This window comes from Marmota marmota, unplaced genomic scaffold, assembly GCF_001458135.2.
Source record: "Marmota marmota marmota unplaced genomic scaffold, marMar, whole genome shotgun sequence".
In the NCBI taxonomy this organism is placed as follows: Eukaryota; Metazoa; Chordata; class Mammalia; order Rodentia; family Sciuridae; genus Marmota; species Marmota marmota.
The window spans coordinates 12,830,294-12,853,183 of record NW_025999880.1 but is presented as its reverse complement, the minus strand read 5'-3'; the positions used below and the strand labels follow the sequence as shown (position 1 = coordinate 12,853,183).

Genomic DNA, 22,890 nt, shown 5'->3' with positions numbered 1-22,890 from the left:
ATGCTCTGATGGACACTCAGCTCTGTGTGGCTGCCACAGTTCCCTTCCTGTGGCCCAGCCCTCCAAGTAGCCTGTCAGTATGTCTGGGCTCGGAGTAGTGGTCTCCGTGGCAACCCCCGAGAGACTGGCCCCAGCCTGGGAAGGGTGCCAGGTATGCACATTCCCCTCCCATCTGGGTTTACTTGTTTGGGGCTGTGGGCGGTGGTCTTGCGTTTCTGTTGTTTTTTCTGCTGGTTCTTGGTGCTCTTGCCCCTTGCTTTCTCGCCGGCTATCTCTGACTCTCCCTGCATCTCCACCTTCTTCTCTTTCATTTGGAAGGATTGCTTCTCCTGTTTCAGTCTCAGCTCCTGGATCAGTTGCCTGCCCAATGAGGAACAAGTGATTCTCATGGAGGTTAGGGACAGGTGGTGAAGGTGGGCATCCTCCTTGGGCGATAGACAAGTTAAAATGGAGAGGCAGAGTGCCCCCACTTCCCTCCCCCAGTGTGTCCAGTCTGCACAAGTGATTGAAGGTCAGAAATCAAGGTGGTAAGAAAGAAGTCATCCCTTTAATCATCCAGGGAATGGCATCATTTCAAATAGAAATGTGCAGTAAAAAGAGCTATGTTCTATTCCATCGCAACCCCATCTCCTCCCTACTTCCCAGTAGACCATCTGCATCCATGGCAGGTGCTGGAAGAGGATCTGGGTGGGAGACTACAGCCAGGGGCTCCCAGTGGGACCATTTCATATGATGAGCTCTTTGGCCAATAGATCAGGAAAGTGCTCTTAAGGTGACACAATATAGTGGAAATAATATGGTCTCGTGAGTCAGGTGACTGGGAGTTCTAATCCCTCTCCTGATATTATCTTGTTATATAATATCCTCTCTGATCCAATTTCCCCTTCCATAAAATGAGATAGTTGGTGGGGACTAGATTTAATGGGACAATTCCCTTCCAGCCCTTAGATTTTATACCTGCGTGAATCTGAGGAGGTGTGCATCCTGGAATGGGGTGAGGGCGTCTGTCTCTATGGTCAGTTTCTCTATGGTCAGTCACCTATCTACTTATCTACTTAATACCCCACACTAGGAAATCTTCCAATTTATGGCCCTTGTGAGACCACAGCAAATGTTCCCCAAGCAACTTCAAGGTTGGGAATTGAAGCTCAGGGACTTTCCCTGCCACCCCAGGACAGCTACCCAGCAGGTCAAGCACAATCCCCAGAACACACCGCCACCTCATCCTGGGAGCCTTCCTACCGGGCATACAACTCCCGAGCCCTGGAAGCAGCAGTATTCTGGAAGAGGGAGCAATTGTGCTGGAAAAACTTGTCATACTTCTCCAAATTCAGAGTGGGATAAATCAGCCGGAACCCGCCACAATTTTCCTTCTCATATTTCTCTGTTTTCTGTAACTGCACTGCTTGGAAACCCTTGGCTTCCTCAATCCTGTTGGGATTCAGAACACAGGGATACAGTTTTTTTGGAAGGGACATGCCCAAGCTGGATGTCATCTAGGGCCAGAGGGAGGCCTTTCACATAATAGTGGTTAAACAGTATTTGTTAAATAAAAGCAAAAATGTTTCCTGGAAAGGAGATTCTAGCCCTCCTGGGACAACCAGTGTCACAATTCACTAAGAGCTGGTTGGAAGAGCCTTTCTGACAGCTCACCAAATTCTCTCCCCTTACGAGTAAAACCCATTTCCCCCTTGGCTTAGTCTGACCAGGCAGACTGTCGCCACCTTCCCATTCATTACCCTTATTACTCTTCTCTGGAGAATGGCAGCTTGTGTTCTGCTAAATTTGAGGGCTTCTTGGATGAGCTTAATGAGCTTTATGAGCTGTAATGATCTCATTCTTCCTCATAGCCCCTTGGGGAAATGGAGGTCAGGTAGGGAGGCATGATAAGCCCCCTCTACAGAAGGGGAACCAAGAGACACTGAGAGATCCAGGACAAAGTAATGAAGGGAGACAGATGCAGAGGAGACCCTTGGTGTGATGGGTGTGATGGGTGTGATGGGGTGATGTGGTCTCCTCCTCAAAGAGTTGAGACAGCAGTACAGTGGAAAGGTATCCTGGCACCCAAGCTGGCACACCCACTGGGCTCTGGGTCCAGAGCTGTCACCAGTAAGGTGATCTCATGAAAGTCAGTTCCCCTTCTGGAGTCTTGGTTTCCTCTGCTTCAAGAACAGCACCACACCACACTCCATTCTACCTTCCTCCCTGCAGGGGAGACAGTACACATGAAAGTGCCAGAGAAACACAGTGCCATCTGGACACTAGTACAACACATTGCCCCTGTTCCAGAAGCTCGGTCCCAAAGGATTTGATTGGCTCTGTTTCTGGAAAGGAAAATAGGCAGAGGTGGGGGAGGGTCCTTAGTGGGATCTGAAAAGCAACCAGGGCACCTCCTTGACCAGGCCCAGAGTCTTAAGATACTAGAACCACTATGCAGAATGAAGGCCTCAGTGACAATGCAAATGACGCCCTTCAGACATTAGCTCCTGCCAACATAGTAACATGGGAAAGGACTGACGAACTTTTCATTTTAGTAAAAATAAAATATTGATTTTATTTTTTTATATTGGTAATTCTTAAATCTTCACATATTAATCAATTCATATCCGTTATATATATAGTTACATGTGTATAACTTAATCTCCTATTTCTAAGAACAAAAATTATCCATAATCCAACTGTTTGAATTACTATATTCTGCAACTAAAAACTCACATTCCAGCCAGGCATGGTGGTGCACACCTGTAATTCCAACAGCACAGGAGGCTGAGGCAGGAAGATCACAAGTTCAAAGCCAGCCTCAGCATTTTAGCAAGGCTCTAAGTAACTTAGTGAGATTCTGTCTCAAAAAAAAAAAAAATGTGAAAAAGTGCTGGGGATGTGACTCAGTGGTTAAGCACCCCTGGGTTCAAACCCTGGTACTGATCAATCTGGAAAGTTGTGACAAAAAGAAAGTCTTGGAGGAGGAGAGAAAGCGGGGGCAGTTCCTGCAGCAGTGTCCCNACATTTCTGTAAAGAAGATGGCCAATAAACATATGAAAACATATTCAACATTGCTAATCATCAGGGAAATGCATATCAAACCCACAAAAAACTATCACTTTCTAAATAGGATCATAGTTTGCTAGAAATAATCCACCCCCCAACTCCAGGCAAGATTCTTCTATTTTTAAATTTTTCTTTTCTGTCTTTTTTCTTTTTACTTGCAACCATTGATCCTCACTCCACCTCACAGGCAAAATTTTTGATAGCCTCTAAAAAGTTATGGTGCTGGGCAATATACTAAGACTCTATATGAATGATCTTATTTAATTCTCCTAACAGGCTGAGTGTGGTGGTGCCCACCTGTAATCCCAGTTAGTGAGGAAGCTGAGGCAGGAGGATTGCAAGTTTGAGGCCAACCTGAGAAAGTGAGACTCTGTCTCAAAATAAAAAGGGCTGGGGATGTGGCTCAATGGTACCCCTGGGTTAAATTCCTAGTACTGGAAAAAAGTAATTATGTGTCACTAGTTCCATTTCACAGAAAGATCACTGAGGCTCACAGAAGTGATGAAAGGCCACATAACTAGCAGGATGTTGAGTTGTAACTTTGACCAAGACAGCTAGTCTCCCTGGGAGCAGGGAAGTGAGAGAATGAGGGCCCTGGGGCCAGAGGGTGCTGCTGTACCTGACCTCCCGGGAGGGACACTGCTGCAGGAACTGCCCCCGCTTTCTCTCCTCCTCCAAGACTTTCTTTTTGTCACAACTTTCCAGATTGATCAGTACCAGGGTGTCATACAGCAGACTGTCTTTCACATCTTTATCCAACCGGGAGTCAGTAGAGAAGCTTGGAGAGTGGTTGACCTGTGAGGGCAAGATGACAGCTGGGGACAGGGCCGTCCAGGGTAAAAGTGAGGGGTAAAGCAGATGCTACCTCCAGATGCTGCCAACATCCACCTCAGGGCCCTGGCTGCCCAGACCACCCAGAGGTGACAAATAGTCTGTCCCTGAGACACAGTAAAGAAAGCAGAAAGCAGAACTCCCTCTGGGTTAGCCTGTTTCATCTTGGTCCTCTCTCCTCTGGAAGCGTGAGGTGTGCCCCCTCTTTGGTTTCCCCCCATCTGATATGTGTTCTCTTACATGCACCATGTGTGTTACACAGAGCAGAACAGAGGAGGGGTCTGAAAGATTGGCTTGGAGGTAGGAAAAAGAAAGGAGGAACACTTTCTGGAGCCTCATCAGGCTGAGGGGGAGAACAGGTGGGAGGAGAAGGAGAACTTATTCCTGCCCACAGCAAAGTCCATCCTGTTCAGAAGCACTGGGTGACATTTGTAAATTTCCAGCAGTTTTTGAAGGCTTGCTCACGCTGGCTCATTCTGTTCATGGGGTAAGAGCTCTAAGTGGCCGTCTCTCTATTTCCCTCACACCTGAGAACAAGGGTGAAGGAAGGCAAATCCCCAGGAATCCAATCTGCAGTTCTGAATTCTCCACGCTAAAGTATGACTCTGGCATCAGTACCTGGCACTAGCACCTCGGATGTCACCTAATGTACACACTTTGCTCCTCATCATTCATGCTGAATGGACACTTGAGAAGGTTCCTGAGCATCACTCCAACCAGGAAAAGAGACAGCAACTTGGAAAGATTCTCTTTCTCCTTCTACCCACCCCCATGGAGGCAGGAAACTCACTGAGTGTCTCTGCCACCCATTCCTAGGGCAGCAGACACCAGTTTGCTCTGCTGGTGCTTAGATCTGAGTCATGCAGATCTGCCAGAAGCCAAGGGAGTCAGCTCCCATCTGATACTTAGTATCACCTACCCAGCTTTGATGAAGAACACTGCCTTTCTGGAAGAGAACTCTGTTACAAAAGGTAGAATTATCTTTAGAATCACTCTGTGTCTGAGATTAGCAGCAAGTCTGTTTGCGAGTCTGGCTGGACCTCAAGAAGACACAAGGAATTCTCTAATTCCCAGCCGTCTACCCCCCTCTGGTGGCCACTTCTCAGCTAAGAGGGAAGCCCCACAGGCAGCAAGCACCATGAGAGGAAGTGGCAGGGGAAGTTGATTAGAACAATCCAGGTGAGCCAGGAGGCAGGGTCCCTGAAACTGGCTGACTCTAGTAACAGGGCACAGTTCTCACCCCTCGCCTGAACTTCCCTACCTCCAGCAGCCAGGGTTTGAGTTTGTGGTCCAATAAGATGTCGAAGCCCAGGATTTCAAAGCAGGCACTGTTAAGTGTGTGGCCAGGGAAGCAGGTGTGGTAGTTATGTTTGATGACTGGGTAAGCCGAGATGATTGTCTTGATGATGACATCCTCGATAGCCCTCCATATCTGTCCCACGTTGAAGCCGTGGTTCTCCATGTACGTGTTGAAGGTAGAGAGCTTCCTGGAAGGGAACCACAGGCCATCAGGCAGGGCAGCTGGCCTCTGGCCATTCAAGGCCACGGCATGCTGAAAACCAGAAACTTCTAGAGAAGATAAAGCTCTAGAGCTGGTGTGGATGAACACCCAGGACCTAGCATGACCACAGGGCTGGGTCAGCTTAGGAGGGAGCCTGTAGGAGTCATAGGCCACACCCCTCAGGTGTCCAGAGCCCTGGGGTAGGTACAAGTATATAGTCAAGTAAGACATGACCTGAGCACTTTCACTGTGGCCTAGAAGACACCTGTGAGCTGGGGAAAGGATGGGATATCTGGGTGGAAAAATTAATGGATGGGAACCAGGTGAGGTGGCACATGCCTATAATCCAGCACCTCCAGAGGTGCTGAGGCCAGTGTGAGGCCAGCCTCAGCAACTTAGCAAGGCTCTAAGCCACCTAATGAGACCCTATCTCAAAATAAAAAGTTAAAACGGCTAGCGATGTGGATCAGTGGTTAATCGCCCCTGGGTTCAATCCCCAGTATGGGAGGAAAAATGGTTAATGGATGAGAAAAAAAGAAAAAGAAAAAACACCCTACATCATAGTTGTGCTTGCGTAGCAATGGTTTCTCTACCTCTGGTGTTATCTACTTGGGGAGTCTTTTAAGAATACTGGTACCTTGGTTCTACCTCAATCATCTGAGGGGAAAATGAAAACACAGAAATCTTGTTTCAGGGTTGCCCACAGGAAAAAGACAATCCCACAACATTTCCACAGACAAGGTTACCAATAGCAGGCAAACTGAACTGTTCCTATTTTTGAACAGAGAGCCCCACATTCCAGGAAACCTCAGTCAGAGGCAGATCAGTATGGCTGTTGATCCAATTGCTGAGGAAATCAAGAGCCTCTCTACCAGAGACATCCATGAGGAAATATCTGAGTGGACAGATGCTCCATTAACTCTAAGCTGGGCAGCACAGAAAAAGGATGAATCTAAGAGACTGTAGAGGCAGTGGTGGGGGTGGACACTCAACCTCTCACACATATGTTCCAAATGTCCCCCAGAGAGTCAAAGTGGAAGTGGAAATACAGGAGAAGATGCAAGAGAATGGAGACCTGAGAAGAGAACAACGAAGACAAGAGACAAGGCTCCCAGGCAGTTCTAAAAGCTCGCTGGAGCCCAAGTGAAGTGGTCAGAAAAGGAGGAAGCAGGTCTACCAGCCAATGAGCATCTGATAAGGGCCTGCTGTGCATGCAAAGCTTGGTGAAATGAGGAGACACAGAGGAAACACCACCTCTGCCATGGGAGGCCTGGGCACCATTTGGGAAATCAACACACATACAAAACAACTAAGGATGCATTTATATAAAGACAGAAAAGGAAAGGTCATTCAATACAGAGACCACCTCCTCTACCTGCCATTGTCAGAGTGCATGTAAGTGGATTTTCTAGATCATTTGAAGTCAATCCTTTCAAGTGGAAAAAAAAAAGTGTATTTAATTTGCCTAACTGGGATGTAAATTTTCCTGAAACAGATCATGTACTTCCCTGACTTCTTATAACAGACGTTACAGAACATAACAAAACCTTCTTTTGATGACTCAGGCTCTATCACAATATACAATATTGTACAATTTCTTGAGGGCCAGCAAGTAGTGAACTCACTTTAACAACAGCTATATGCCAAGCACACAGAAGAGGAAGAGAACTGGTGTCTGCCCCAGAGTGCTGCCAGGTTTGAAGTTCTGTCTTCTCTTTCACTCTGAGGAGCACTTTTCTGGTTGAGTTTGCACCCCAGTTTGGGGGACTAACCAAAGGGTTTAACAGTTGGCCTTAGCTGCCAACTTTGGGGCAGGGGAAACAGCATAAGGAATAGGTTTTCCCAGAAGATGGGGAGGAACTGGGTGCGGTGGTGCACGCCTGTAATTCCAGCAACGTGGGAGGCTGAGGCAAGAGGATTGCAAATTTGAAGCCTGTCTCAAAATACAAATAAAAAGAGCTGGGATGTGGTCAGTGGTAGAGACCCTTGGGTTGAAAGAAAGAAAGAAAGGAAGAAAGGAAGGAGGGAGGGACAGACAGAGAAGGAGGAAAGGAAAGGAAGGGAAGGAAGAAGGGAGGCAGGAAGGGAGGGAGGGAGGAAGAGAGAGAAAGACAGGATGAAAGAAGGAAAGAAAGAAATGGAAAAAAAGGAAGGAAGGAAGATAGAAGGATGGAAGATAGGAAGGAGGAACAGGAAGAAAAAAAGCAAAAAAATAGGGGAGAATGAAAGAACTCCTCTACCTGGCCAAATGGAAAGCACACCAAAGACCAGGACATGCTGTGGTTTGTGTTCCCCAAAAGTTCATGTGCATAAACTTGCCCCCCGTATAGCAGTTTGAGAAGCGAGGCCTTGAGAGGTGATTGGGTCATGAGGGTTCTGTCCTCGAGAATGGATCAATCCATCAATTATTACGGGAGTGGCTCTGTTATGAAACAAGCTCTCTCTGGCACACTTGTTGAGGAGATGGGCTGAGCCAAGAGAGGGCACAGCCCCCAGGCCATGGGGGCAGAAGACTGCTCCACAGAGAGGGCACACAGAGAACAGGGGTGCGAGAGAGAGGTGAAGAGAAGGAAAAGGAAGTGGGGGAAGCTAGGGCAGCAGAAGAATATTTGAGGGTTGCGGGTATAGCTTAGTGGGTAGAGCACTTGCTGAGTATGCATGAGGTCCTGGGTTCCATCCCAGCACCAATAAATAAATGGAAGAAAGCAAAAAAGAGAATAATACTGGAAATCTTCACACCCTTGCTTTAGTTTTGTGCCCAACAACACCACCTCCATCATGGCCTGAGGGCCTGAGGCCTGTTATTGGGATATCAATTCTCATAAAAGGGAAATGAGGGCCTTGAGACCAAAGAAAAACAACAGTAACCAGAGCACTGTACTGCCAACAAGTCATCTGAGTCTCACAGAGGCCCCACGAGGTGGGCAGGAGAGGGCAGGTTTTCTCATGGCCCTCATCTTACAGACCCAGAAACGGAGGCTCAGAGAGATGAAGTACCTTGTCCAAGCTTTCTCAGCTGGCAAGCAGCAGAGCAGGGATGAGAAGCCAGGCCTCCCTGAGTGTTGACGTTCCACATGCACCACTGGCGCCCAAAGTTTGGGTGGGGACACAGGCAATACAGAGGGGCTGACGTCCTCTGAAAAGGGGCAGACTACCTCCTCCCAGCCTGACACATCCCCTCCAGCAGGCGTAGCCTAGAGATTTTCTGTGTGCTGAAATGCCACACATTTCTCTGCTGCTCTGACACCAAATGGATTGACTTTTCCTCAGTCCCTTGAGACCTGGTTCAGTAGGAAGAGGGTGAGCCTCAGAGTATGACAGGCCCAGCTTCTTGTCCCATGCTAGCATTCAGAGCTGGATGACCTTGGGCAACTTAGCCCTGCAGAGACTCAGTTTCCTCATCTATAAAATGGAGATGGCACCTAACTCATGGCTCTCCACCTACAAAGAGCAGGTGATAATGGCTTTGCCATTGTATTGTGGTGAAAATTCAAGAATGAAAACTGCACACAGGTGCCAGGCACAGCACCTCTGAGGCCACCAGAAGTACCAGAACACTGTACTGCCAATGAGTCATTTGAGTCTCCCAGGGGCCCTATGAGACTGCCTGGCCCTCTGCCTGGCCAAACTAGGTTCCTCGGCCTTCCTCTTTCTTAAAACTCAAGTGAGAGCTATTCGGGCTCAAACTCAAACACAAATGGAAAAGCTGCTCATGATGAGACTCATAAATTCCTTTCGTGTCCCCCCTTCTGGGGAATCTTAAGGGCCAGCTAGCCACACGTCATGTGGCACCAGGGCATCCTCATGACACATAGCTTGAGAATCTCTAATGGAGCAACACCCCAGGGAACCACAGACCAAGAAACCACAGCCTGGCAAGTCCTTCTCAAATGGCAGACTTGTGATCAATAAATGTCTGTTGATTTGGAAATGTCAGAAGGGCAACTGTAACAAGGCTATGTTTTAGTGTGTGTATGTATTCTGCTGGGGAAACGGTTCAAGTTTATCTCTCCTCCTCCCAGCCTCCTAGGGTTTACGATGTGGCCTCCTTTTAATGATTAACAGTCCAGAGAGCTGAGATGAGTTCTGGATTGAGAGGCAAAGTCTCTTCTGAGACCACGTGACCCAAGATGGAAACACTGACGGAGACTGACAGGGTTTGGGTAGAATCCTGGAAAGAAGAGTAAAAACTGCTCCTTTACCTCTTGCTGCCACAGTAAGCATCTTGAATGAAGTTGGAACTGTGCTTATTAATGGAATAATTAGTCAGGTGCATGCAAATATCATCCTGGGAAAAGAGAACATAAGATGTGGAGTCAGGCTGACATGAAGGCCTCTTGCATTCTCTCTGTGCCCTCCCATGGCCCCTGGGGATTAACTGCATGGAAAAGAAAGGGAAGTTTTAAGATGTACTTAAACTGGCAAAATTAAGGCAGTAAAAAGGGGAATCTTAGAGCCTGGGCAACTTAACCCTGTATAAGCTGGAGTATAAGAAACTCTAGCTCCTCCTGAGAGTGAGCGCTGCCTTGCCTGAGGGAAACTTCAGGAGTCCTAGGGGACTTAAGAGTGGGGGGATGGCAGGATAGCTCACTCCTGAGCACTGTGGACCTGGTGTTGGAGTCGGGCAGACTTGGCCACAAGTCCCAGACTCACCTCTTGCTAGCTGTGTGACCTTGGACAAGTCCCTTCTACTCTCTGGGTTTTAATCTCCCTCTCTGTAAAATGGAATAATAACTCCTATGTCTGAGAGTTCCTGGGAGGGCTCAGACTAAAGAATATATGCAACCTGGCATATAGGTAGTGCTCAGCAAATGACAGCCAGATCCATGATGTCTCAAGGAAGGGTATTTAAGCAGGACTTTTTATCATGCTAAGGAGGAGGGGGAGGCATCATGTCCCCTCAGCTCACCAGGTTGTCTGTGCAGGGGTAAGAGTAAGAAGTGGTAGCAAAGCGGACCAGTCCTTCTTTGTACACAAAAATCCTGAGAGGGTCACATGATGTCACCAGCACATAAATCCGTAGGTCAAACTTGAACCCATCAATAATAAAGGGCTGGGAGGAGAAGAGAGAAGTCAAACAAGCAGCAGAGGAGAAGCTCATACAAAAATTGCCAGCCCCCATCTTGTTTTCATGGATGGAATCAGTCCAACACTGTCTAGTGTTGCCAAGTGAAGGCTTGGCCAGGCCTGGGGAGCAGGATAAGGAGAACTTGGGTTTTGTGGCTTGACTTGTGACCTTGAAGAGGTCACCAAACCACACTGTGCCTTGATTTCCTGATTTCTTCATTGGCACAAACAACTACCACCAAGAGATATCTTGGCAACTAAATAAAGTAACAGTAAAAGTCCTTTGATGAAAGGACATATGGTTCTCATCCAGGGCTGCGTTATACTTGTGGTTCTGTAAGAGATTTCCTGCAACCAGTAATCCTGGTCATTTTGCCTTGGGTGGGAGGTGCAGTGCTTCTCCCTCTTCTCACACTTCTAGAAGGTTCCCTCCCTGCAGCAGGTTATACTGTGACCTGTGGCACTCAGGGAGGGAATCTGTTTACCATGAATCCCTCCAGGATGATTCCCTTCTCCCAAATAAGGTAGGGTATCCACAAACTAAGGTGTTCTCCCAGCTCTCATCTATTTGAGCAAAGGGGCTAGCCTGATGAGGTCAGACCAATAGACAAGTGTACATGGCAGCACCTCTGCTCAGGAAATTCGGTCTGACAAAGGCCAAGATAGAAGACAGTCTCAGCTTCATCCACACTTCCACCCCCCATTGACTCATTTCACATTGTATCCAGTGCAGCTACATCCCGAGGCTGCTGTGGGCAATAAATAAATAATCACAATAAGGAAGTACCTTTGAAATATAGAGCTGACAGATCATATCCTCCTCTGGTTTGATTTCTTTCACAGTGCGGGTGATGAATATACCTCTCCCTTGGCAACCTGAGTCTGGCTTACAAATGTATGTCTTATTTTTTCTTGACCTGCTATAGGTCTGCAAATCTCCCCAGCTACCAGACAGGGAAGGAACAAGATACACCATTAGCTGAAGAATAATGAAAAGGAAGACCAGTTCCATATGAAAAAACAAACCAACAAAAAAACAGAAGAGTAAAGGTATCTGAAGTACAAAGTCCTGGCATTGATAGACAGAGGCCCAGAGGCCAGCAACGAGAGAGATAATAGAACTGATGAAGTGGAGTGTGTGTGTGGGCTTCGGAGGGAATTCAGGTCTGGATTCAAGCCCAGGCAACACCACCCACCAGCTGTGTACCCGCAAGGACGTGACCTCTCGGAGTCTACATTTCATCATCTAGGAAATGTGGATAATGAAACCCATCTCATGCAGTGGTTAGTTAAGATGACATAATGCAGCAAAGTGATGATCTGTGCTATCCACCCCACGAAGGTGGCCATGACCCAGGCAGTTTGGCATTCTGGATTTACAGATAGGAGATTTGGAGTTCTTAGTCTGGCTCAAGCCCTGACAAGTGATGTGACATTGAATCAATAGGTCTCTTACCCTCTCTGGGCTTCAGTGTTTCATCTGTGATGTCGCCACCCCCAGCCAGAGGATGGGAGGGCAAATAAAACCTTTAAATGTGCTTTTAAGACAGTATATTCAAAAGAAAGAAACTAAATTAATGGATTATATATATCAGTCTTGCTATATTTCTTGTTTTTCATCTTAACTCAAAAGAACCTTGTGATTCTTGGGAAAATCACTTAGCCACAATGTTCCTCAGTGGCCATGAAATCTGGAGGCTCCTGTTAACTGGACAGTGCACACATTTCCTCGTAAGTTGCTGCTAAACCTTGGAAGTTGTTCCAGACTAAGGAAAGGCTGGGAGCTCCTGGTTTAAGGAAGTCTTGGGAGGAGAGGGGAGAGTGGGATTCCTCTTCTGCCCTTGCCATGTGAGTGTAAAAACAGACGGTGGCATGTCACACTACCCCTGCCTTGTCTCAACCACCAGATTATACCCCTGCTTGTGCTCATGCCATCTCAGATTTCTCCAGAGCATTTTGCCTATCAGGAATGGAGGTCCAGCTTTGAAATGGATAAAATGAGAGCAAAAAGGGACAGGGCTGCCCGTCCAGCCCGGCACTACATGGGACAGAGGCAGGCAGTCCTCCCTGCTCCTACCCTGGGTGCTAATCAACCCCAACCCCACTATCTCCAGAGGAGCTCCTGGTCCTAAAAAATTCAGAAACAGAACAGTTAAATGGTTGGAAGGAGTTCAAGATCAACATCCTTCAGGGTGAGAACAAACTCTCATCCAACTACAGGTACAGGCTCCAAGGCACCCGGCCCTTAATTGTCATCTCATTTTATAGGCAGAGCCCTGTGTGTTCTCAACCTTGGACACACCCTTTATCCTTTCTCTTCCTGGACAGTATAGAGAGAGATGGGAGATCTTATGGGAAGGGAAAGTAGCAACCAGGGAATCAGGGCAGGAGGGAAATGTAAATAGGGGTGGGGAAGAGAAGGAAATCTGGGCTCACTCACTCAGCAGGAAGACACCAGGTCCTAGGGAAAAAGTGGAAATCTTTAGGGAACATCTTTAACATGCGGCTCATATTCCTAGCCAGCAAGTCCTTGCGGCAGATTTCACTCATCCCAGGGAAGTGATTGATCTTCTACGAGGGAAGCAGTAATTCATGAACAATGGGAGGACATGGGAGCACTCTGAGATTCCCCTCAAGCGTCAGTGATTAAAAATGGGGGCCCTGGATGGGGATATAGTTCAGTTGGTAGAGTGCCTGCTTCTCGCATGCACAAGGCCCTGGGTTTAATCCCCAGCACCACAAAAAGGGAGTTGGGGGGGGACTGGGCAGATGTCACACTTAAATTGAGGAAAATACCTGGTAGCTCTTCATGTCCATCACCCTCTCCAGTGATACCGAGTAGTCCGTCCAGTACAGAGTCCAGTCATCGTTGTCACCTCCCTCTCGAAGGCCATACTGTTGGGCCACCCTACGCACTGCAATGGAATTGAAGAAAGAAATGTCCTGTTCGCCCAGGAAGCAAAGGAGGAGCAAAGGATGGGGAGGTTCCTTTTCTAGGTAGTTCCAGACCCAAGTACTGGAACAAGAGACCCAGCTCCTTAGGACTGTAAGCCATCTTTCCCTGTCTGGATGTACCACTACCAAGAAAGGAACATGGAGAGTTGGAAGCTGTTGAAGAACACAGCCAGTATGCAGTGATTCCCACAGAAAGTTATCTGGGGTAAATGTTTGACCCGCCTTGGCTTCCCCTTGCCAGGAAGCAAGCCTCTGGCTTTCTCCTAAACACCAAGCCCTGAGTGTTCAGAAAATACAAACTGATCCTTAACACCAAGCAGAGCTAATCTTAACTAGTGAGGTAAATTGGCAGGAAAAAAAAATTTAGACAATGTATTTCAAAACCATATATACCACTATCACATCTTTCTTTCCTGCCCCCTATTAGTATTAATAGCTAAAAAACTGATTTCAACACAGGCCAGATGCCTTCCTTCCTAGGCATAAGAAGGAAGGAGGACCTGCAGTAACCAGGAGAGGACAAGAGCAGGCCAGGACATTAGAATTTGAACTCAAACACAAAGGCAACAACACTGTGCTCTGTAATACAAAGCAAGTCTGTAGACCAGGGTTAGCCTCAGACTGCTGGATTGTGACATATGTTCTAAAACAGGGCCATTGACTGCAGCAACAGCTGCCTCTTCTACAATGAGATCCTCAGTCACTATATATATACATATATATATTTGCACCAGGGATTGAATTCAGGGGCTCAGGGGCACTTGACCACTGAGCCACATCTCCAGCCCTATTTTGTAGACAGGGTCTCATTGAGTTGATTAGTGCCTTGATTTTGCTGAGGCTGGCTTTGAACTTGTGATCCTCCCGCCTCAGCCTCCTGAGCCAATGGGCATACAGGCATGCACCACAGCACCCAGCCCCAGTCACTGTAAGCATTACAGATAGCTGAAAAATATGCCACGGGGATCGAAACCCATGATTCTTGGAATGAGATTCCCAACTCTCTCAAATAGTCTGTGGAGCCAGAGGAACCAAGGAAGGGGGTTTGAAGACACCCTTTTTTCTCAAGAATACCCTCAACATCAAGAGTGACCCTTCCCAACGTCACAGTGGGAAATGGTAGGTCCTTGTCCCCGATCCTTCGCATTGAAATGCTCACCACTCTCATACCGGCAGCTGGATAGATTAATCACCAATCATCTGGAAAAGAGAAAAAGGAAAGCACAAGACAGAGACAGACTGCACCCAGAAACATCCTGTCCCAGGTGGAGCTGCATGAAGCCTAAGCTATCACATTAAGCCTGATTCAACTATTCCCATCACTGAGGACATGAATGGGTACAGAGTGGCAGAAAGCATGGAATCAGTACTGTTACCCTGTCCATGGGATATAGAGTCTATATTGCAATTATAGCTAATTTAGCATGCAGCTTCATATTAACATCATTTTCTTAGTCCTTTTACTCCAGTAGTCCATCGGGAACAGGAATTTAAAATATTTTTGGCCAAAATACTTGCTTCTCTCTTCTTCTGCACAGTAGGGAAGCTGTCAGTGAGAAAGCAGACAATCTTTCAGACACTAATCAGTCTGAATGGAGCAAGACCTGGCAAAATATTAAACAAGAACTGGAATCCACAAGCTACAGTCAGATCCTAATACAATAGCATGGTTCTATTATATTTAAAGTGTATTAAATTCTCAGAACAAATAAGCACTTTTAAAAAATACCTTTTTTAATTTTTATTTTATGTGGGGCTGAGGATCAAAGCTCACATGGGCAAGGCAAGCACTCTACCACTGAGCCACAACCCCAGCCCTAAATAAGCCCTTTCTTATACTTATGCAAGGAAAGTCTCTCTCTTTACTCATTTTTTGAAAGGCATTCTAAACATAAATAGAATGAAAATTAGGACAAGGTGCAGTTTTACACATGATTATTTGATTCTATAAAACAAACCATCAAAAGAGCCTTCTTTTTATGTGAACTGAAAAGCAGAGTGGGTTTGACAGCTTCACAATTTTCCTTTACTCTATCAAGCCTCCTTCCCTCCAGGTCCTTCCTGTTCTTACCAACATGGAGTCCCATTCCCAATTTCCAATCCTAACCTCTTTTTCTTCCTCTTCTTCTTGCTTTGCTGACGGGCCTCCTGAAACCCCTTTTGTGTGTTCTCTCTCACAAAAGCCAGGGTGATGATTTCTTTTAGATCTTCTATGGAACAGTTCTCCCTCTCTTTGGAGTCTGCTCTTTTTTTACCTTCAGAAGTCAGGCACTGTGGCATCTTCCTGACTTGGAAGGAGGCTCTGGGGAAATACCAGCTACCCCTGGAGAAAGAGCAGAAGGAATGGTACTTACACAGACCCACCTGCAGGGGGACCCCCTCCCCTGCGCATGTGGGTAGTGAACTGGAATTCCAAGACAAGGCAACAGGTTGTATAAAATGCCAACCCACCTCCCCAGTTAGTGCAAGCTCTGGGAAGGAGCCCATTTCACCTTTTGCCATTGACTACGTCCTTTGGGGACTTAACCCAGCCAACCCTAGCCTTGGTTTTTGCCTCCTGGGGTTTTCCAGAGCAGGCTGAGATGCTGTGCATGACACTACTTGGTAAACAATCTTATTAAAGTAAGTGTCTGGAGACAGCTTCAGAACCAAGCCTGAAGCCTTCCTAGCTGAGGGAGCTTGTCCCCGAGGGTGCAGTGGAGGTGCATTTAAGCTGTTAACTCTTTCAGTATTACATCCAACTCCCCACATAGTAATCTTCAGGCCTGAAAATAAATGCAATGCTCATTCATGGAGTACAGTGCTGATTTGTAGCTGACTGTAAGATTCAAGTCCAGGGTCAAATGCAGACCTTCAAGTATGCCCACCACAGAAAAGTCTATAACATCTCCCTTACCATCCACTCCAAATTAAAAATAACACCAAATCAAAAAACACATACAAGGAAGTACAGCAAAGTTCTCATCCTCCTGATCCCCAAGAGACATCTTCGATGATTGCTTGAATTTTCAAATATCAAATTTTTAAAAGTGAACTTTAATGTTCCTCCTTCAATACTCTTTAGGAATGTGCTTAGTTCACTTTGGGTAACCCAGATATGCTAGGCCCAATTAATGCGAATTCTGTTACATCCAAGGCTCCTGTGGCCATAAGGCTCCTTTTCTAGTGCTCTCCCTTCCTCTCTTTACCTCCTAAAATCCTACCAAGCTCCTCACCATTTTAGCTCCTCTCTTTTGATACTCATAGTTATTTTGCTATTTACTATCTTTTCCTCCCACACACTCTTATTATTATTGAAAATACATTACAGGATTCTTTAAAAATAGGGAACGGTAGGCTGGGATATAGTTCAGTAGTAGAGGGCTTGCTTAGCATGCTGAAGGCCCTGGGTTCACTGCAAACAAACTCCTTAGAAGTGGGGCAGAGCAACTTTGACTCATCTGTGCCTTCTTTTATTCTTAATTTTCAAGCACAATTATTGTAGTCAATTTTGTATCTGCTTTTTGCCCACATAATATCATAAACTGTAAACATCCTTTAAGTGGTGGCAAAGTTTGCAGGTTCCTAGTTTTTAATGGCTGTGCAATATTCCATAGAAGGAATGTGTCCATATTTAACTAACCATTGTCTTGTTGTTGGAAATGTTAAGTTGCTTCCAATTTTTAATCTTATGTAAATAACTCTAAAATATATATTTTCCAAATGGGCTTGGTGGTACGAATCTGTAGCCCCAACTACTGGGGACGCTAAGGGAGGAGGATTGCTTGAGCTCAGGAGTTTTAAGACCAGCCTGGGCAAAATAGTAAGATGCCAGAGGAAAAATAATACCAACAACCCCCCCATACTTTTAGAGAGGGTCTTTTACTTTTGGGGGATTATTTTCTTAGATTAATAACTGAAGATTATAGTCCTAATTATAGGAAAATTGTGTAGCTTCTAGTATACATATTTTTTTTCTTTTTTACCTTGTTGTTTCCCAGAGGGGTTTCAACAATTTTTACTAACTACTACTAGCAACATGCAATTATAGCAGGCTCACCAGAGGTACACAATCTCTCGGGAATCACCTCCCCTCTGCATTTAAACTTGCTAATTCTAGCCAACTCTTATACCCTACAGCCATGTCTTTAACGTTATACCCTTCTACCTCTCTCTGCCCTTTTCCCAAAGCTAATTTGGTGTCGGTGGGAGCTCTCACTAGGAAGGCTATCCATGAATAATTTAACAATAAACCCTAATGTGGGATAGTTCTTTGGGCTTTGCAAACAATTTTCATATGCATACTCTCATTGAATGCTTATAATCACCCCTGGGAGAAAGACAGGCAGAATTATTACATGGACCAAAGATTGCCACTTATTTTCTGTCTCTCATTATCATTTGTACCCAAGTCCCTTTTTGGTGACAGCGGAGCAAGGGGAAAAAGAGTTGTACTCCATGCAACTGACAGATAAAACCTGAGCTTTGTAATGTAAAGTTTTTCTCATTGACAGGGCATATACTTGGCAAAGTTCAAGAGAACTAAGGAACATGAATCTTGACCTTGGGCTGCTCCCTTCCTTGCAGGTAAACGGCCAGCTCCACTCCCCTAGCCCTCCACAACGGCTCCTGTTTACCAAGCCCTCAAGGAGGAGTGGCTCGTTTACCTAAAGGTTAATGTTAACTTGGGGAGAAACTGACTCTGAATTTGACCTCTGGAGTCAGAAGTTATCTTTGCCCTTTTTCAAATCCTTACCCAAGTGGTCAGAACTAATCATGGCTGCTTATATTTGTCTGCCTCAAAGAGACTAACCAACCAGACAAACAAAAAGGTCAAATGGCTTGTCCTTTCATGAGAAGGGCTCAGACCCATAGTGCAAGGAGCTAAGCCCATGAACTTTAGGAGGGATGGGTTCACCATGGCATTCTTGCCTACATTCCCCTGTATTCTAGGCTGCCTATGACACAAGTACCTGGGTGGCACCGGAGACAGGTGGGAGATGGCAGACAATAGTCTTTGCCACACGTGATTATTTTTTGCTTTGTCTTTCTCTCTCCCAACCTCCCTATTTAATTTATAAGGCAGAAACCTGCTGGCTTCTCTCCAAAGTCTCCTAAAAGAGAATATCTCATTCAAAGGTTGCCTGCTGGAGACTTCCATCCTGAACCCAACCTGTAGAAGCATTCACTTGGCCCAGTAATGTGTTGTTATTGCTATAGTTGATAGATGTAGTTGCCAAGCTGTGCCTGCTGGTGAACACCTGTAATCCTAGTGACGCTGGAAGCTGAAGCAGAGGATCACAAGTTTGAGGCCAGCCTAAGCAACTCGAAAAAAAAAAAAAGAAAGAAATGCTGGGGCTGTATAGCTCAGGGGACCTGAGTGTCCCTGGGTTGAATCGCCAATACCACAAAATAAAAATTAAAAATGAAATAAATTCTAGCTCTATCACTTCCCAAATACCTAACTTTTAGGTGGTTTACTTAACCTCCTTCTGCAGTTACTTAACCTCATCTGTAAAATGGCTTACCCCAACTATGGGAAATAAACAAGTTAACTCATTTGACTTAATACAATATAAAGTTCCTAGAACAGTGCCTGGCTCATAGTTGGTACTCACGAAGTGCTGTCTATCACTATAAGCTGTATGACCCTGGGCTTCTGATGGCAGACTGAGGCACAGAGAGGAAAGTAAGGGGCACATCTGGGACTTAGAACACATGTCTGTCTGACCCCACAGCCTCTCTCTCCTCTATACTCTGCTGTTTTTTCTTCTCAGCCGATCACCCATAAATGGTGTGATTATAAAGTAATTGATTTCCTAGTTGCAGAAAGGAAATCAGAAATTGCACCCAGATGCAGCCTTGATGACGTTAGTTCCTTAAAATTAATTATTTCAGTCCGGTGGTAGAGCTTTGCAGTAGAACACTTATCTAATGTGCCTGAGTTCAATCCCCAGCATTACCATAAATAAAAAATAAATAAAGTGTCCCCACATCCCTTAAAGCCAACTGCTCCTAAATTTCCAACGAAGTTCACATCTCTCTGGATTCTTCATAACCTGGGAATAGCTCTGTTGTTTCTGCTTTGTATTCGTTTTCACTCTTTCCCTTCTTTTCACCAATATGCACATTATACCAGGGCTCTTTATTAGGGGTGTAATTAGAATAATTTTAAGATATTATGGAATTCCTGAATATTAGCTCTTGGAGGGACTTTGAAGAATGTCTATTTACTTTTTAGAGGAGGTTTTGAAATTTCTCCCCCGCCCCCCAGTACTGCCACTGGTCTGGACTCTAGGAAAGGGGATGTGCACAGAGCTGGAGGGCAAGTCATTGGAGCCAGGACCAAAACCTCTGCTTCCTACCCTGCATAATTCTCTTTGCATTGTTCAAGGACGCTTCTGGGTATGATGGCACATTCCTGTAATTCCAGTGGTTCAGGAGGCTGAGGCAGGAGGACTGTGAATGCAAAGCCAGCCTTAGCAACTTAGTGAGATCCTAAGCAATTCAGCCAGAACCTGTCTCAAAAAAATAAGGAGGGCCAGGGGCTGGAGATGTGGCTCAGTGATTAAGCAACCCTGGGTTTAATCTCTGGTTAAAAAAAAAAAAAATGCGCAAGAACAGCAGGCAAAGTGGACTAAGTAGTTTGGAGAGTTTGAAAAAGAAGACTAAGAGCCTTGCTACCAATGCAACAAACAAAACACAGTAAATAGCATGTTCAGTTGTTCTCTTTTGTTTTACTTTCTTTCCCCCCTGTATCCCTTTGGTACTAGGAATTGAACCCTAGGGGTGCTCTACCCCTAGGCTACATCAACCATCTCATTTTTTATTTTGTGGCAGGGTCTGCTAAGTTTCCCAGGCTGGCCCAATTTTTCTTAATGATGCAAGAGACGTTCAGTTCACTTTTCCAAATAGGATAGTTAGGATGGTGAAAAAACACTGTTGTTTCCTTCCATTTAAGTATGGGTTTGATCTTGAGATCTTCCAAACCAGAGGCTGTCAACTTCATTCTTAGTTAGGGAGCATGAAAATACTCTTTATTGGCCACCAGGGGGAGTAATTGAGCACTGGGATGGCTGGAGGCAAACTCCCTACAGGTTATTTGGAAAAAACTTGGAGTCCATGTCTGGTTTCCACTTCTGAAGGACTACACATTTGACTACTCTTCTTTTCACTAGGAAATGTTTAATGCTTTCTTTTGCCAAGATTGAATGAATACAAATGTCCATTAGTGGGAGGAAAGAATAATTTTGTGGGTGATTTGCCGCAGTCCGGCTGGCTGGGCAAAATAAACGGGGGGGGGGTGACGAATAACTTGTGTACCTTGATACAGCAGGAGTAGGAGCCCTTTATTGCAGGACAGGAGCAGTATTTATACATTCCACACAGCTTATCTAATTAGCATAAACTAGATACATCAGTCAACCAATAAGGAATCTCCACACTTAATGGCTTGTTTTTGTTACTTCTCAAACCACTCCCTCTGGCATTTTGCCAGGCACCATCCAGACTTGTTTATGAACTCTAACATTCCCCTGACAAAATGCCAGGTGTTATTTTGACTTGTTTACAGACTCTAACAGTGATTAAAATAAGAATGATAGGAAGCATGGCAGTAGTGCATGCCTGTAATCCCAGTGTCTTGGGATGCTAAGACAGGTCACAAGTTCAAGGCCAGTCTCAGCAGTTTAGAGAGACCTTAAGCAACTTAGTAAGACCTTGTCTCAAAATAAAAATTAAAAAGAGCTGGAGATGTAGCTCAGTGGTAGGGTGTCCCTGGGTTCAATCCCCAGCCCTGGGAGAGAGACAGGGTGGGATGGGGGTAGGAAAGGATGATATAGGAACATGTTTAAAAGGTTAGCCAAATTCTTTCATTCCTTCCATTTATAGTCTGGACTTTTCTTCCAGTCTGAAGGACTCTCCTCTTTTGTCTGCCTGAAACTTCCTCCTCTTTTCCCAAATAATAGGTTTTCCTTCACACACCCTCTTTCATGTTTTGGCTCTTGTTTCCCTACTAGAAGGGTCCCTCTGAAGCCTCCAGTGACCAGCTCTTGGAAAATGATGAATGGAGTGGGGACAAAAGAATGTAGAGGAGATACCTCTGGATCTAGCTTTCAGCTTAGCCCTTCTGACTCAATATGGCATGGGAGCCACTTTATTATTTCCTTTCTTCATTCCTTATCTTCTTTATGCTTATAGGACCCACAAGAGATTAAAAACTTCTCATTCAGAGTATTTGAGCTTTGATCCAGACAGGATGAAAGAAGATGCCTTTTGCAGCCTCTTTGCTTTTCCTTTTAGCCACCTTTGGAATTTTAGCAAAATATAAACTAACAACAAAGAGATGTGGAATCAAATTGCTCAACGGCTCTGCCAATTGAGAAGTCCTGAAAACAACAGGCCACTTTCACTGGGAAAGATAAGAATCTTGCAAACTCAGATGCCATCTTTTATTCTGCTAGAAATTTAGGAATTCTGCAAGATCGGAAGATGTAATTTTCAGGTTAGGTTCATGTCTAGTCATTTTCTTCATAATATTCAAGACAATATTAGCAAAAACAGATTCCAGCTCTGTACCTCAGTTTCCTCATAAAAAAAATGAGGATAATAACAGACAAATCATGAGACCATTCTAAAGACTGTGTTAACATTTCTAATGCTCTTAAAGCAGAGCTTCGTTCAAAATATGTGCCATATCATAAAATTTTTTTTAAAAAAAGTAATGGCAGGATTGGTGTAAATATTAAATAACTTTCTGGAGCACCCGGCGCATATCAGTGCTTAATAAACGTTAGCCCCCTTCCCATTTCAACCCCAAATGTAAGTAATATTTTTTTTCCTAGAATTTAAATCCCAGAAATAAATTTCCTCAAACCTGGAAGAATATTCCCTCAGAAGGGGTGAGAAATAACAAGTGGAAGGGAAAGAGGGAGGAAAGGAGGCAGGAAAAATGCGAAGCCCAAGGAAGAAAACTGACGAAAAGAAGAACCCACGATGGTGAAGAAGGAGGTGAAGGGCTGTTGGGAGTCCCAGGGATCGCTTGTAACTAAGGGACATTTCACAGGTGGCACCGAGTTTAGGAAATCGGGGGAAGCCGGAAGCGAGCGTTAACAGGGGGGGGTGAGAAGAGACGAGCTGCGGAGCTGAGGGGCTGTGAGGGTGAGTAGCTGGCAGAGGGCAGCCCTGGGAACTGGGTCTCAGATGGGGTAAGGGGACGTGTCGAGTCAGGTTTGCCGTAGTGGGGAGGCATTAAGAGGCCGCGGTTTGGGGCCAGCACCGGACTTCGGGGGCGCTCTTACCCGCGAATCCTTCTACGCGGTCTCGCCCGAGCTCTACGGCCCGCACCGCTCACAGCCACACCTGCAGGCTCCCCGGGAGGAGTAAAGAGAGACGCTCCCATTGGCTGCCAGACAACCCCAAATCCAGCCCGCTCTCCTCCTAACTCCGCGTCCGCCAGTCTCTCATATTTACATACAGGAGGTCTCGGGACTTCGATTGGCCCCTGCATT

General features: G+C 45.7%; 1 protein-coding gene and 1 long non-coding RNA gene across 15 annotated transcripts in view; one reads left to right on the top strand and one right to left on the bottom strand.

Annotated features, from left to right (window-relative positions):
• Ttll6 (tubulin tyrosine ligase like 6) overlaps window positions 1-22,890 on the bottom strand; it is a 46,874-nt gene extending 23,984 nt beyond the window's left edge. For 4 of the 14 annotated variants that reach the window (XM_048789548.1, XM_048789556.1, XM_048789551.1 and 1 more), the window contains exons 1-12: window positions 22,681-22,888; window positions 15,510-15,725; window positions 14,496-14,599; window positions 13,244-13,362; window positions 12,888-13,018; window positions 11,235-11,391; window positions 10,290-10,433; window positions 9,583-9,668; window positions 5,141-5,366; window positions 3,668-3,843; window positions 1,243-1,431; window positions 183-360 (exon numbers count right to left, since the gene is read on the bottom strand). In XM_048789548.1, the coding sequence (XP_048645505.1) occupies window positions 183-360; window positions 1,243-1,431; window positions 3,668-3,843; window positions 5,141-5,366; window positions 9,583-9,668; window positions 10,290-10,433; window positions 11,235-11,391; window positions 12,888-13,018; window positions 13,244-13,362; window positions 14,496-14,599; window positions 15,510-15,725; window positions 22,681-22,781 (1,827 nt within the window). In that variant the 5' untranslated portion in view covers window positions 22,782-22,888. Of the gene's footprint in view, window positions 1-182; window positions 361-1,242; window positions 1,432-3,667; window positions 3,844-5,140; window positions 5,367-9,582; window positions 9,669-10,289; window positions 10,434-11,234; window positions 11,392-12,887; window positions 13,019-13,243; window positions 13,363-14,476; window positions 15,726-22,680 lie in introns of those variants that run through there. The other 10 variants (XR_007342667.1, XM_048789575.1, XM_048789542.1 and 7 more) reach the window with 8 other exon arrangements.
• On the top strand, window positions 8,849-12,036 carry LOC125612337. The gene is made up of 2 exons (XR_007342673.1): window positions 8,849-9,596; window positions 11,374-12,036. It is a non-coding gene; the product is annotated as an uncharacterized LOC125612337 (long non-coding RNA).